Source organism: Dermacentor silvarum, chromosome 1 (assembly GCF_013339745.2).
Source record: "Dermacentor silvarum isolate Dsil-2018 chromosome 1, BIME_Dsil_1.4, whole genome shotgun sequence".
In the NCBI taxonomy this organism is placed as follows: Eukaryota; Metazoa; Arthropoda; class Arachnida; order Ixodida; family Ixodidae; genus Dermacentor; species Dermacentor silvarum.
In genome coordinates, this window is record NC_051154.1 from 258,380,146 (window position 1) to 258,396,697 (window position 16,552).

At 46.5% G+C, this 16,552-nt stretch overlaps 1 protein-coding gene across 1 annotated transcript in view; it reads right to left on the reverse strand.

Moving 5' to 3' along the window:
* The window catches only part of LOC119437087 (WD repeat and FYVE domain-containing protein 3), a 235,089-nt gene that overhangs the window by 185,583 nt on the left and 32,954 nt on the right, over positions 1 to 16,552 (reverse strand). The window contains exons 11-12 of the mRNA XM_037704162.2: positions 16,322 to 16,497; positions 10,081 to 10,173 (exon numbers count right to left, since the gene is read on the reverse strand). Of these exons, the coding sequence (XP_037560090.1) occupies positions 10,081 to 10,173; positions 16,322 to 16,497 (269 nt within the window). The remainder of the gene's footprint in view (positions 1 to 10,080; positions 10,174 to 16,321; positions 16,498 to 16,552) is intronic.

The following is a 16,552-nucleotide window of genomic DNA, read 5'->3' on the forward strand; positions in this document are numbered from 1 at the left end:
TACAGCATGCAAACAGTTGGCAAGTCAGTAAATGCAAAAAAACAAAACAAGAGTGGCAATGCCACCTTACAGGTTCAGTAAATGCCTCCCTTTTCAAAATCCAAGAGCTAATTCTAGGGTGACAGAAGTGCCCTCAGGAGTACCACAAGGTTCTGTGCCAGGTTCGTTGCTTTTCTTGATCTTTACAAATGATTTGCCTCGTCACATAACCGCAAATCTACGTTTGTAGGCTGATGACTACGTATTATATCATAAAATTTCTTGCTTTCATGACCATTTACAGTTTCAAAAATAATTTTCTAATTTTAGCTCTTGCTGTGCTACCTGGCAAATGACAATTAACATCCGTAAAACCTTTGTTATGACTTTCACTAATGAAACGACGCCTTCCGTTTTATTGCGATAACAATTATATGGATACTCCAAGTGCCTTTCTGCCATCGGCGTTGCCGTGAGTTTCCATATAAAGTCCAACGGTGATAAAGTCGTCGCCGTATGCCGTACACTGTGTGTGCAAGTGAAAGCGTACGAGGGTGAGCCGGCAATCGCGGCTCAATGTAGCGCACGGAGGGAGGAAGCACACGGTCTTCTTCAGCACGCGAGGCACGGGGGCGAGGCGACGGAGAGAGAGGGGGGGGGGGATGCGTTCTGCTCCATCGGCTGCTGCTCTTAGCGCGGGCACTGCATCTTGAAAGCGATCTGCAATGTGGGCGAAGTGCGCGTCCCCACAGGCCTCATCTTCAAAGCGATCTGCGATGAGGACAAAGTGCAGGTGCCGAGTGCCGGTAGCTTCGTATGCGCTGTGCTTTCGACGTTTAGTTCGCGTTGAAGCAAGACGAGAGACAGCGCAAAGGTCAATTTGCCTGCTGCTGCTGGCATGCTTTCTCACTCCGGTGTTTTCACAGCGAGTTTGCGCAGTCATCGAGCGAGATGTATTCATGTTTACCTGTGTGCGCGACACCGTGCTTGTATATTTAGTAAGCGAATGTTTACAACTTTATACGGCCCATTAAACTACTATCCTTGCTTCGTATAGCTCTCTACTAATTTGCTATCACAATCGATGCTTCGCCTTTCGGGCGAAACTGTGACTTTTTTACTTACAAAATTAATAATACTCCAATTCAGAGCGTTAGTGAACATAAATACCTTGGTCTTGTTTTCACACCCAGTATGTCTTGGTCCAAGCACATAATTTAATAACCTCAAAGGCAGTGAAAAAGTTATGCTATCTGCGCGGCACATCGACTACAGTACCAAGGGATACTAAACCACTGATGTATAAATCGTTAATCCGGCCTATACTAGAGTATGCTTCTCTTGTCTGATATCCACACAAACAATGCGACATTAATTAAATTGAGGCCATCCAAAAGAAAGCTATCCGCTTCATATGCTGTAGGTACGATAGGGATTTTTCACCTTCCACAGCACTTTCATCCCTAGGCTTGCAACCACTCTCAGATCGCCGACGCATGGAATCAATGAAGTTTCTGCATTGCAGTATTAACTCCTCTTGCCGTATATCTTCAGATAAATACCTAACTCCTGCAAAACCATCTAATACTAGAAGTCACCATGACCTAAACATCGTGCCTTGTTTTGCCCATACGGACACTTTTAAATGCAATTTTTTTCCATGTGTAATTGAATACTGGAATTCTTTGCCTGGTCCTACTCATTCTCTTCCTTTAAAATTATTCTTAGCAACTACTGAATAGTTTTGGTTTGTATTGTTCGTATTGCCTCTATTACTTGTCACTGTTCTGCTTTTCACACCCACTCCTGCAATAGCCCGATAGGGCTGCCCCCCAGTATGTACAAATTAATAAATAAATCCTTACCATTTGCTCAGCTTTCAGTTGATCTAAAATTTGGACAATGTGATGAACAATGACTACATTGCATTCTGAAGAAATGAAACACTAAACCTTCGTAAGCTTTAAGAATGTTCAGAATGTTCTCGGTGCAGAAATGGCCCATATATGCAAAAATACTTTGCAATCCATGACATAACACTGACACACCAGCTGCACGGTTGGCGTGTGAGATTGAAGAAGGAAAACAATGGCATTCACTTTCTCCACTAGTAATGAACCTTTTTTCACCATACTATGAATGAAAGAATACTGCACAAAGAATACATGTACTTCAAAATTTCAAACTGATTTAATGCTGCTGTTTAGCGCCCTTTTATGCATGGTATCCAATTTAGGGAACCAATTAACCTATAATTAAAGCAGCACTGTCACAAATTTTTTGTCTCGCTTTTTTTTTACTCTGTTAAATAGCCGCTGACTCCTTAATCATTATTGGTGTGCAAATAGTCGAATCTCACCGAATCAAATCGAATAGTGAATGTTAAAATAATTTGATTCATGAATCTAATATCTACTATTCGATTTTTCGCATATTTGGTATACTGTTCAGTGAAACATCCGGAGTGGTCAGTGCCTTCATGTGTACAGCCTTTTCACAGCACATGGTCTAGGTCAGTCAAGATTCATTGGTCGGCAGGACTGATAACGACGCGGACACAGAGGGAACGATGACAAAAGCAGCCCGTATTTCAGAAAGCATACAAGCATGTGCAAAGATCGGGTCCACTAGCTGCCGGAAGGCATGCAGTACACGTGTTCACACACACATATTTACGCAAGTTGGAGCTTTCTGTCAACATGCGACCTTGGACGCTATAACGTAAAGCTATTCCAAACTTTTCTATTCCAATTCTGCAATCAGCCCTCCATGATTGGTCAAAAAATTTTCGGGCCACCCTCACTTCGCCTGTCTGTCACGCGACGCCCCAAAACCGCGAAAACTCACCGCGTCAAAGTGACGTGCACGCATTCAAGATGAATTTATATGCCTAACAAAACTGATTTTTTTTTCTGAATAGTTAGAGACTGCCCCGTTTCGGAAGGAATAGAAGATAGCTGCCCGCCGATCACTCAGGCACTCGCTACTTGCACCTGCCAGTGAGCATGGATTTATTTGCGTATAATAAACCTTTTTGCATGGCAGTAAAACGTTATCGAGCCGTTTCGGCACGTATACGACATTGCTCTGCCAACTCTTCCTTGCCAAGGATCCGTTTTAGCGGCATTCTTAACGTTCCAATGCACGCTGTCGCGATTTTCAACCAGCCACCGCAAGCTAAGTAAGGGGAAGCTAACCAATCAGAGATGCCAGCACCACCCTCTTTATCCAGTTATCTATTTTCACTGCGCTGGCTCGGCCCCACTAAGACCTTCTCCGCTGGAGCGTGCTCCTCGCCTCTTGTCAGCTAATTAGATAAGAAAAGCCGCTCAGTGTAGGCAATGTTATTTGCTTTGAAAGCGAAAGGTGACCTGCTATAAATGAGAAGAGCGTTTGATTGGGCTGTTCAGACGACCCTGCGGGTCACTGCCCGATGCTTGCATCGACGATCATGTAATTTTGATGTCAGGAGATTGGAATAAAAACAGATTGGAATAGTTTTACTTTTAGGGCCCCTTAAGTGCACAAATGAACTTGGTACGCATGCCTGCGAACCTGAACGCTGCTTCAACAGCTGTAGGAACAAAACAGACCATTAGGCCTAATTGGTGCAGCTTCGTCGAGCATCAGCAGCTGCACAATACTCGGAAATATGAAAAATCACTTCACCAACGAAAGGGAGTGCATGGGATGGCACCAACGTTGTTTACGGCTGCCACCTTTCTGACACATCATGCGGTGGCCTCTTTTTTCCGACGCCATTCGTAGATGCACATTGGTATTTTTTATCTAGCTGCCGTCAACCGCTTACAAAACTAGCTTCAGATTTACACGGCGGGTGCAAAAGTGTCACGCGACTAGTGTGCTGACCGCATGGCTTCAGACATCTGCACGGATGATGGATGGACACAAAGAGGGAATGGGGGGTGGTGTGCCTTGCGCCAATTTGTCATGACTAACAATTTCAGCCAATTTCAGAACCTTCGACAGGTGGCAAATGACGCTGAACGCAACAGTGAAGAGGCCCCTGACCTGCGGAGCTCCAACTAGGCTAGGAGCGAAGGGGTGATCAAGTCATGTGATGCGTGGTCTGCATTTTCGTATGTCGCACAGATTAACCTTAATGGTCTCACGATAACATGCAAAACCCACCTGCCTGTAACGCTAGGAAAATCCTTCTGTATATTGGAGGAAAACTGGAAAGGAAAACTATGCAATAATGAATTGCTATAAAACACAAGTCCACAATTAAGCTGAAAATCTCATGGGATATTCAGTACAACTACTCTACTTCTTCAGCTTCAGAGAGGAAAAAGGACTTGATTCTCTTCAACAGATGTTCCATTGCTTAAAAAATATATTCCAGACCTTCATATAGAACTGAACTGTAATCTGTGATGGCATACTAATTTGGTGTCCCCTTTAATAACAGTAGACCATACTGCAAATCTTGACTCTTCGGTACCAAGTTGGTGACAGTTTGCGACATCCTTTTATGCAATACTAGGAGACTGCCAAGCATGTGCAGCACCATGTATTCTTGCACAAAATTTGTAAGCATTAAACTTCCTGATAAATTTTCTGATATTTGATTGAATATAGTAGAACACTGCTGATACATTTTTCACGGGACTAAAAAAAAAAAAAAAACTTAAAGGCCGGCAAATGCAAGAGGCGAGAAACAGGAAAAATTGAGAAATGAGAGTAGTGGTGAACTGCACACAATTTTATTTGAATTCTTACGCTTGAAAAAAAGTCACAATTTCGCCCGAAAGCCGAAGCATCGGTTGCGATAGCAAATTAGTAGACAGCTATACAAAGTAAGGATAGTAGTTTTATCATCCGTATAAACTTGGAAACATTTGCTTATTAACTATATTAACAAGCATGGTGTCAGCGCGCACAGGCAAACATGAACACATCACACTCAATGAGCACGGTCATTCGCTGTCAAAATGCTGGCATGAGGAAGTGCAGCAGCAGTAGCGAGCGATGTGACCTTTGGGCCGTCTAACGCTTCAACGCAAACTGAGCACCGAGAACCCACAGCACGCACAAAGCTACGAACCGCTGACACAGCTACACTGCCTAGATTCTGCCGCCAACGCAGATCCCTTTCAAGATACGGCCCAAGCGACCGCGCACACAGAAGAAGGCGCGCTTCCTCCCCGCTTTTCTTTCTTGCGCGCACAAAATTTACCCGCGGTCGTCGGCTCCCCTCGCACGCTTTCACTCGCACATACAGCATACGGCATGTGGCGATGGCGTTATCACCCTTACATTTTACAGTATAGACCACTTATAACGTAACCGCTTATAGTGCAGGACCGGATACAGTGCGGTCTTTTCAGACTCCCGTTAATTTTCCCATAGCACTCCATGTATACACGTATCGCTTATAGTGCAGTTGCGGGAAACGAAATACTGGTTACAGTGCGGCTGCCTGGGAGTACGGAAGTCAGCGGAGACGGCGAACGCTCCCCTCAAAAGGGCACCCCAAGGAGTGCTCGAGGAAGAAAGAGAGACGAAGTGGAGGAGAAGGGCACGTGGTGCGAACGAACAGCCAGTGAGGCTGAAACCAGAATCTTGAGTGCGAGTCGAGTCGTGAAATATCACGGCGCGCATAGCGAGCGAGCGCCACGAAACGGTCAACGCTCGCTTCACGATAACGGCAGTAAATGAAATTTCAGCGAGCGAGCGGGAGGCGCCGGCACGGCACGGCGAAGGGCGCACGCGGAGAGCGTGGAATGTGAGGGAGGAGGGTGGCAGGGAAGCGGATTTCGCCTTGGCAACTCCGCTGCTTCGGTGGCTCCCCTCGCCCTCCCTTGTAGCTCTCTCACTTTCGACTGTCACCGTACGCGCCCGCCGCCGTGCAGGCGCCGCCGCTACAGCCGGCCCGGCGCCAGCTCCCCTCGTTTTCTGCCGTTATCGGGAAGCGGGCGTTTGCTGGCGTGGGTAGTTTCGTTGGCCGGCCTGGGACAGCGCCGCTGCTTCCCTCTGCGCCGTAGCCGCAGCGTAGAGGAAGCATAAAGGAGAAAGAAGGGTTCACTGCCATTTTCGACTCGTGGCTACGGTAGCGTGGCTGAGACGTCAGCACGTCAGACGGCGCAACGCAGAATCGGCAACCTTGCCATTTGAGAGAGGGTGAAATGTCCGCCGCATTTTTTTCTTTTTTTTTGTTTATTCGCACGCTACATTGAGGGGTCTCCCCTAAGCTTTTACTCTATGGCGGTGCCGGAGCAATGCCGGTTGGAGGCGCCGCCGCGTGATTTGGTACGAATTAACGAGATTTGACTGTAAAGTGAATGCAAACGTTCTAGCCGCATTCCTCGACTGTCGCATACGCGTGGCGGCTCGGTGGACATATTTTGCATATGTGTGGGCCTTGAAAATTGTTGCTTTGGTTATAGTGCGGATATTCGCGACTCCGGCGACTTACGTTATAAGCGGTCTACACTGTATATGGACCATCTATGCGCCAAAAACAATTTTAGGGCCCCAACTTGTCATTGACACCATCTTTAGATAGCAAATACGCATCTCAAAGGCCATGCTTTTGCTGGTGGAAACCGAAAAAACGACATAGGTGTTGCCCCCGGCACTTTGGGCGGCCAATCCTATTGTCAAGCCACCAAGCCAAGCGACATGAAAAGTCAACATGGCTGCTTGGGCCGGCGCAGGGTGGCAGTTCGCAACGCATGATGCGGGACACTGTTGCGTCACAGTTACAACGCAACAACCGGTTTACCAATGCATTGGGTCCTATGGAAGCTATGCCGGGACGGGTCGCAAGCGACGTAACAGCCAGGAAAACGCAGCACCCGCGAACGTAACAGTGGGGTTCTACTGTACACACTTTATTTTTTCCTAGATTCAACTCGAAATCTACAATTCGGTATTTACGCACCCCTAGTAATCATGGTACGAGGCCTCAATTTCTCGAATGTGCAACAAATCATAAGTTATAACTAGAGACCGGTTAATTCGGCACCAAAAAATGCTGTTTTAGGCGCCTATAACAGGTAAAACAGCTGTAATTTAAGGTATATAGGCTCCAAATACTGTGCTTTAGGCCTGCATAGGCAGAATAAAAACTTCTGCTGTGTGTCTGTGGATGAATTATGATTTTCTAAAGAGCAAAACCACTAAATCCCTGTTTTGTGAAATCCATTTTATTTTCCCTATAAAACAGAATAAGACAAGTTGCTGTAGGTAGTGGTAGTGGGTCGAAGTAGGTAGTGGCACCTGGCACCTGTAGGTAGTGGGTCGAGGGCAAGCGTGGGTCGAGCCCAAGAGAACAAAGAAGACCGCGCGCCCCTTCCCTGCTCGAGCCAGCCCTGATGGTCACATTTTCCAAGAGCTAGCTGCTTTACGGTTTATTAAACCTTCAAGACTACTTTTCAAGACTAGTGACAATATGTTACAAGATTTATCTGATATCTAGTGTGATTGACAACACAAGAAATCTTATCAAAGCAGCGACAAAGAAGCAACATCTCAAAATTTGCAGGTTTTATGTTGTCTGTTTTTTTCACTGAGTATTAGTTTGTACGCAGAAAAGTAACATTCAACATCCACCGAAGTTAGCAACACATAGTTGTACTTAAGAATGTTCAATGATCCAATGCCCTTTGGAATTGCTAAGTGTTTGCAGGTCAGAACCTTTGACAGTTCTTTTAGTACCGAAAATCCGGGATCTTTGTCTCACAGAGTGAAATTTCAAGTAACAATATCAGCAACAGGTCTATTAGGGATGGTGGCTAACTTTTCCTGAACGTCCAAAATGAGCCCCACATTCCGGGTCATAGTTGCGCCCGAACATTCAAGTTTCTCGATCTCGGCTAAAAACGTGGAGTGCACAAGTAACGCTAAGTCTCCTTCAAGTGCATCCTTGTCTCTTCCACAATGCTGTTAATAACCACTTTACACCGGCAGTTTTTGTGGTAATAATCGGCTGCCTTCAGCCAAGTTGCGGTTACGCATTATAAATAAAATGAGGCTGGGATGAAACATGGAAAAACGCACTTTTAGGCTCTGAAAATTAAATAGAGGCACCAACATATATATATAGGCATTTATAGGCATAGTAAAGGTGTCTTTAAACTGTTTCTAGAACCATAGTTGGTGTTTAAATGTTAAATAGCTGTAATAAGGATGTAAGGAAAAACAGGCATTTTGCCTAAAGTTCCGGAATCTACTTATAACATCTTTTAATGTGACAAATTTAAAAAGCATAAATTTCTTGGCATCAGATTTGTTTACAAAGGCTCCTCTGTATGTCACGAAAATTAGGGGTTGGGGGCTTGCTGTGGTATCCCTGATGCGTGGATCGGTGAAGCAGTCGAAGCCTCATTGTGATCGTCTTGCCGAAAGCTTTAGACGATAGGATAATAGGGGACACAAGGTGAGAAGGATGAAGGGCACTGCACGTTCTGACAGAAGCGACAGCAGGGGACCAAGCTTATTATACTGAGTAAAATGTGGAGACGCACAGAGTGAAAGAGGAAAGAACGGTACATGTGGTGAGCATCAAGCTTTCGGCAACACTGTCATTGTGTACCTTGCGGCCACTGGACCTGGTGGACTAGCACATGTGTCAGCGGTTTGTGATACCATGTGGCCACTCTCTACAACTTTAGTGACGTGCAGAGGTGCCCTTGTAAGTAAACTGTATGTCAAGAAGCCGCGCTTCATTTGGTGCATGCTTTGAAATGGTCACATTAAAAGAGGTCAGCACTGATTTTTTACGCATTCAGGTAATTCTTGCACGGCATTGTAGTTTCGCTACAGGGTTGGCAGCTTTCTAATAAAGCAAAAAAAAAAATCGTGACACAAAATTTTTTGTGACAATACCCCTTAAAGTCGGTGTCCATGCCTGCATTAAGGACAATGACGTGAACAGGACAACTGTGAGGCACTGCAGGCCTTTGAATTTGCACCCTCTGGACCTTGCAGCCAGTATGCCTGGTGATTTGTCCACTGCAATATTTCTACTGCAGACTGAAGGTGGTCTCTATGAGAGCTACTAGCAACTGGTGCATACCAGTAGTGCTGGAGAGAGTAACTGCTCAGCTGAATTACAATGACAATACACACAATTCTTCCAACAATGTATTCCATTTTAAAAATAAAATCAATAAAATTAAAAATCAAGCAGATAGCATTGAGAAGGCATAAACAGCAAAATTAGGAGTCCTATTCTGCAGAAAGCAACAAAATCAGAAATTTTGCATGCATCATACAGTCAAAAGTATCAAAGCCACTGCAGGCATGACTAGACCTATTAGTATCGAATCATGTAGTACTGGGCAAGGGGGCAGCCTTGCTTAATTTTTATTGCTCAAAAGCTCAAGGAACTATGAGAGGTATTACCGCTCACTAGTCACGTTTTTGAGCACCATTAATGCTTATTAACTTATTGATTCATTTTGGGGATTAGCAATTTAACATTGATGCCATAGTGGAGTGCTCCAGATAAACTTTGAGCGCGTGGGATTTCTTTAACGTGCACCTAAATCCAAGTGCACAAACACTTCTGCATTTCCACCGCAATGAAACACAGTCACTGCCGCCAGGAATCAAACCCATGACCTCATGCTTAGCAGCAGAGCATCATAGCCACTGAGTTACCATGGCAGGTGCTATTCATGCCACAGGAGCTTCGCAACAGGACTTTGGCAAGAGATCTGGGTTGCTGTTCTGTAGCGATGCCTTTTTTGATGCTAATACCTTTTCATGCCTTTCGCATTTGTGAGTGGTCGCATTTGACCACACACAATGCGGAAAGCGCAAAAAAGGCATTAGCATTGAAAAAGGCATTTCTACAAAATAGCGACCCTCAATTGTGGAGTGGCTTTGAAACTTTTGGCAAATACAGCCTTAAGAAGGCTGCAAAGGTATGCCACAATTTAAGCTTTTCAGGGATTTTACTCTTTACAGAGATTAAAAAAAGAAAAAAAAAAAAGAAACTGAAGGAATACGGAAACTATTTATTTTCACAGTAAAACATGTAGCATATTTCCCTTCAGTGCAACTAGGTAAGATCTTACTAATAATGTCAATTTTGTGCCACTCAAGGTTTAAGAATGTGGGGTTACTCACTTGCATTGTTTGAATTGCCATTCAAGAGAACAGTGAGAGTCTCCATAACAAGAGAGCCCATTTGCTGCTGTTCATCAGGAATAGGAACCTTTGCTGAAATGTGCAACAAGCAAGCCATACAAAGGCACTTATTAGGACACGAAAGATTACACACACCTAATACGTTTGTATAAAATGTATCACAACAGATAATCAAACAAAAAAACACAAATACGTGCCTTAATGCACGGCATATACACTTGTAGCCCTACAACTGAGAATATGGCAGTAAAGATTAACATAAGTTCACCCCCATCATTCATCTCATATATATTTCCGCATTTGGCTGTCAAACATACTAATTAATGTTTGTAAGTGGTCCATTTCTGCTGAAGGATTGAAATTCTTTTACTCATGTCTACTAATCTGGTATATCTCATATTTTCTCACAGCTCATATCTACTTATAGCTGGTAGAACTCTCATTACTTTCAGACTCACATAATCTGAATGCAAGCCTTCTCAGGGAAAAAATATATATGGGTCCGATATTATACCATTTATGTTCCCCTCCTCCCACGCAACCACAATAACTTAATCCAGACTGTCTGTTCCAAGCAATGCTCAGTTATATAACTAAAAAAGAAACATGCCAATAGCAAAGGAGAATGTACCCTTCAAAGCTTAGCCTCAACAAATGAGGTGCATGAAAAACACATTTCAATACCATTGATTCACAGTAAAATGAGCACGTCCATAAACATGGCATAAGAATCTATCTTAAAACCATCTCTATGCACAGCATTATCCTTCCTTTTATTATTTGTGTGCTAATAACAAGCAGCACCATTTATTTTACTTTTTTTCTTGCCACGACTACGCAGAATGAAATAAAACAAGCATTTAACTCATATGTAAACTACAGTTAAACCTCAATATAATGAACTTCAATATAATGAATTGTCAATATGTAACAATGTAAGCTTTTATAACTTCTCGTTCATAAAACACCATGTACTTGAACCCCAAAATGTATAATGAAGTGTGTTTATACGCAATTTCAACATAACGAAATTTCACTGCTGCCGCGAAGGAATGACGAGGCAATAAATGGAAACTGCTGCGGGTGCAGATGATTTCATTTGAAAATCAGATGGTCAAATGGTTCAATTCAATGCGGTTACTTGCAAATGCACTTTTCAAAATGTAGGTCGTGCGACAGACAGCGGCTACCAAAGCAGAGCAGTGTCTGATAAACATGAGTAGCGGTACTAGTGCTACAGTAGAACCTCAGTGATCTCACGGAGTGATCTCACGTAGAATCTCACGGGGTCGCGTGAAATATTCGTATCATCAAAACATACACAAAGTCAAGAAAAAATGAATTTATTTTTACCAGAAAAAATTCCTAATAGTGGAACCCCATTGATACCTTCCTCACTGCTGTGTTTTCCTGGCTGCTATGTCGCATTTTCGCGGTCCCAACCTAAATCCTACATTGACTTCCATGTACAGTCGCCGACCGTTTATTCGGATGCTGAAAATTCGGACATGCTCGTTTATTCGGACACCTTAGTGGCACCGCCACTCGTCCCATTGAAGTAATGTATAACCACGACCGATAGTTCGGCCGCTCTACAGCGCGCCGTTCAATTTTTCGGACTCCGGCGGCCTGGTCAGATGCGACGTCGAACGCCACGATACGGTCACGACAAGCTGGCCGCGATGTTTACATTTTGCTAGGTTGCCAGCACTGAAAGGGTGCGCTTGCTATGGTTGGATTGCTGGTGTCTAAATCCACGCAGCACCTACAAGTGTCAGTTGCCGATCTCGAAGGCTATACTTTTGTTGGCTGCACCTATTGGTTGTCGTGTTTCAGATTTAGCCAGTCCAGTATCCATTGACTGTATACCGCGGCCAAACAGCAGGCCAGGCCAAGCCAAGACAGTGTGCTTGGAAGTCGGTGCTCGGCCTTTGCGTTGTCAGTTGTTACGTGACCTAGGCCTTGTCAAGAGCTACCTTTCAAGTCTCGCTCTTTTGCTTAGTGCAGGGGTTCTCAAGTACGTTCATCCCAGGGAACCCTGCTAAGCTCCATAAAGTGACAAGGAACCCCCCCCCGAATTAACCAAATGTCGAATTATCGAGGGTATCAAGAAAACAAACAAATGCTTCACTACGTCCACACGATTTTATTTACTCAATGAATCGTCAAATCTTGTTTCTATTTAGCACAAGACCAGTGCAGAAACTGAAATTCTCATCTCATGACTGATTAGCGCTAGCAGCGGCGAAGGCTTCGCGACATCCTTCGCGGCGCGCGTTTTCATCTGAGACGCGCTTTGCAACAACGGGCGCACATCCCGATTATTTTTTCGCCACTCAGCTGCTCGCCAACAAATTGTCCGTCCATCGCGATGTAGCCGGTGCTTTTTATCTTCGACAGCTTTGCACTGAGTCAAAGCGAAACTACTGCTTGCCGCAACCGCTGCGGACGAAACCGCGGCCGCTATCGACGCGATCATGGACGGCGACACCTTGCGGTTCAGAAGGCAGGCAGCTGACGCACGCACCAAGTCAAAACGAAACTACCTTTCGCTGCAAGAAGTGTGGACGAAACTGCGGTCGCTATCGACGCTGCCATGGGAGGCGACTACGCAGTTGTGAAGGCACGCAGCCGATGCTCGAGTGAAAACGAAACTATTTGCCGCAACCGCTGCGGACGAAACTGCGGTGGTTATCGACGCGATCAGAGATAGCGACTACGCACTTACAGAGGCACACGGCTGGCTGCCAACGCGGTGTTACTCGCGGCGATAAACGCAAGAATAAAGGCTTTAAAGGCGCAATTAGGCACGAAGCGCTTTGGCGTTGCTGTCAGTCACGTGCCGCGTACGATTGCCGCTGAGGACCACGGCGATGCGGACTGCGCCGCTTCGTTTCGGTTGGACGCTACGCCGTCCTTGATCTTTTGCGGCGCGCATTTGGGGTGCTCCGCGTTTTTTTTTTTTTTTAATTTTTCCTCCAACGTATAGGTCAGTGCGCACGCTATCAGCACCTACCCTATCTACAAATACGAGAAAGGCGCATGGTGGAGATTCAAGTGCGAAAGCTTAGGCGCGCTGCCCGTTCTAAGAGGTTGGGTGGCTACAAGCTGCTTGCGTATTTATTGCGCAGTTCACGTGTTGCTGTTACGCACTGTGATATGCTTTTTGACACTCGGGCATGGGTAATGGAGGTTCTTTGGATCAAGCGCACCTCGTGTTTGACGTTTTAGACACTTGTCAAGAGCGGGACCAGGGAAAATTTATCAGTGGCTCGCGAAACCCCGAGCAGGGGCCTGCGGAACCCATAGGTTCCGCGGAACCCACTTTGAGAACCCATGGCTTAGTGTGTTAGGCCTGATTTGCTTGTTCGATCTCGTCCAGTCGTCGCGTAGTGCGAAATGGCTCCGACGCCTCCCGTGCCATCTGCGCCGACGAGACGCGGCAATTACAAGACTCTGTCTATAGCGATAGCCAGACACTGTCGGAAATAAGGCTGACCTGATTGCGTGTAAGCGTGCATCTGTACAGTCGCGCATTGACAATTTTTTTCGTCCACTGGGACCATAAAGGTAATTTTTTCTGGCGAATCCTTATTTTCGGACTCTCGATTATTCGGATTTTTTCGCGGTTCCCGTCGAGTCCGAATAAACAGTCAGCGACTGTACAGTAGAACCCCGCTGTCATGTTCCCGGGTGCTGCGTTTTCCCGGCTTTTACGTGGTTTCCGGCCGGTCCCGGCACAGCTCCCATAGAACCCAATGCATTGGTAACCTTGCTGTTGCGTCGCAACTGTGGGACTGTTCCCGCATCATACGTTGCGAACTGCCACCCCGTGCCGGCCCGAGTGGCCATTTTGACTTTTCATGTCGCTTGGCTTGGTGGCTTAATGATGGCGTTGGCCGCCCAAAGTGCCGGGGGCGACACTCCTATGACGTATTTTCGGTTTCCGCCAGCAAAAGTATGGCTCTTGAAATCCGTATTTGCTATCTAAAAATGGTGTCTATGACGCGTTGTGGCTTTAAAGGGCGCCCCTAAACCACCTCAGATATTTTTTGAACATTTCAAGTAAACACGCGCATCGAGTTCAGAATGCAATCACGATCAACGATGCCAAACACTGCAGCGCTACGCGCCGCGGGCGCGGCACAAAACCAAAAAAACAATACCGTCCTCCTCCCCTCGCCTTTCCGGAACCCCAGCGGTCGTCACGACGTCAGCAGGGGGAATCTGGTGATGTCAACGATGGAAACGATGTCCATTGGTCGAACAAGATCCTACGACTTCCGGTTTGTCTGCTAGCAGGTACACGCGCTCCCTGCTCGTCCTCGCCGTGTTGCTCGCTTGTGCGCGCTTGCGCATAGGTAATTACAGCCCGCAACGCAAGTGCCAAATCGCTCGTGTTCCAACACAGTCATGCTTAGCGGTCTGATTAGCTGCGCGAATAGAGTGCGACAGTGTTGGCCTTTCCAGACGTGCGCCCAACACTGGGTCTATAGCGGCACGCTTCGCATAACACGCGCCGGCACCCCAGCAACATCGGGTAGCCGAGAAGCGCCGAGTACACGTCCACGTTATCGGCACGCTAACTCGCCGCACGCCGTTTGCAATTCACGGGCCGCCGTTCGACAGCGGCTTTGCTCGCGAGCGGCGAGATTTCCTTGCCATACGTAGAGAGGATGAGACCAGGACTCATTTGTGCGGCAGCCTCACCGCCGCTGATCGCTCGACGGCGCCGATATCGTCGCTAGGCCTTTTCCGGTTCCCTTCAAAGCTAAAGCGGACGGCGCTTCGAAATGAATTACCGACGCTCACAAGCCGCAATATTTTCTTATCGTTGTTATTGCTCTTCGCAATAATTGTACACAAAGAAGAAAAATACACTGATATTAGCGGCGGCGTCGGCTGCGATGCGAGCACAGCCGAGCCGGTCGTCTCCCGTCGGTAGCCGTGCACTCGGCAGCAGCCGATGTTTTTGTTGCCGGTGGCGGAGGCGCGCAGCTTCGCGGTCGTCGATTGGCCTGTTGATTGTGCAGCGGGCGGGGCGCCGGCCGAATTGCCGTCTACTTTGGACACCTGTCGCGCGGCAGACAGGAGTGCCGCTAGCATGGCTAGCGTGGACGTGCCTTAACCGGAAGTAGGCAGTGTTTTGAGAAGCGCGTTGGCGATGACGTATATCACGTGACATTTCGAGCAGCACTCGGCGAGGAGGGGAGACCAGCCGACGAGGAGAGGAGCGAAGGAAAGAGCGAAACGAGCGAGGCCGTTTTTCGATCATCAAACGCGTGTAACTTTGCTATTACGGCACCATTTCGAAAAATTCTCGCAGCTACGTGTTCGTTGTAGACTCGTGCACAACTGCAACACCACAACTAAATTTCGACCTCTGGGTGGTTTAGGGGCCCTTTAAAATTGGTTTTGGCTCATAGATGTTCTGTATAAAGTCCAAGGACGATAATGCCGTCGCCGCGCGCCGTATGCTGTATGTGCGAGTGAAAGCGTGTGAGGGGAGCCGACAACCGCGTCTAAATCTCGCGCGCGCAAGAAAGAAAAGCAGGGAGGAAGCGCACCTTCTTCCATTGTGCTCACCTGAACTTCACGCGCACCCTGCTCTCTATACTGCGCATGCGCGCAAAATTTAAAAAATGCACATAGAGACTTTTGTTCTTTGAAGATTCGCCTGTGTCTAGCTACTACCGAGGAGTTGTCGAGTTGCCGGTTTTGCTTTGTTCGTGGTTCTGGCTAACTAAAGGTGCCTAGTGCGTGCGTCACTACAAACGTCACATCGCAGCCATCTGGCACGTGACGGTGCAACGAATGGGGAGGAGGTGGCACCACGTCACGAGTACATAAAATGAGTACGTTCATGCAGTTCCGAGGTCTACAAATGGTATAATGTTTTTGCATTGCTACAGGTAAGCAGTCGTAAGCGTCTCTGGCAAATGTTTTTTTCTTGTACCTCTGATTGGTGAAAAAAAATTGCATTTTCGCAAAACTAATAGCATTCGAATCTGAAAAATATTAGAAAAATATTTGATTCGATGAGCACTTGGGTTTTATTATTCGAATTCACTTAGAAATTGACAACTTGATATTCGCTCTCATCCCTGCAAAGCAGTCCTAAATGCAGTGCACTGCGATGTACACCAGATGCACATGTAACGCAGCAAACTTGTCTTGACTAATCAATGAACTGCTTACACATGAGCGCTACAGGTCTTACCAACAGGTTCTGCGGCGCCGTCGGGAAAGGCCTCCTTGAGCACAGTTGCATAGCGATGCAGGCACGTGACGAGCACTTCCAGCAGCCCCACTTCACGATAAACGTCCTTGAATACAGCATTAAATTGCAGGATGTTCGCAAGCGTGTGCAGGCATATGATGGAACAGGACACCGAGCTGCAAGGGCCAGAAGGGTCCACAGTTGAGTGAGAGTGCAGGTGATGTCATTAGG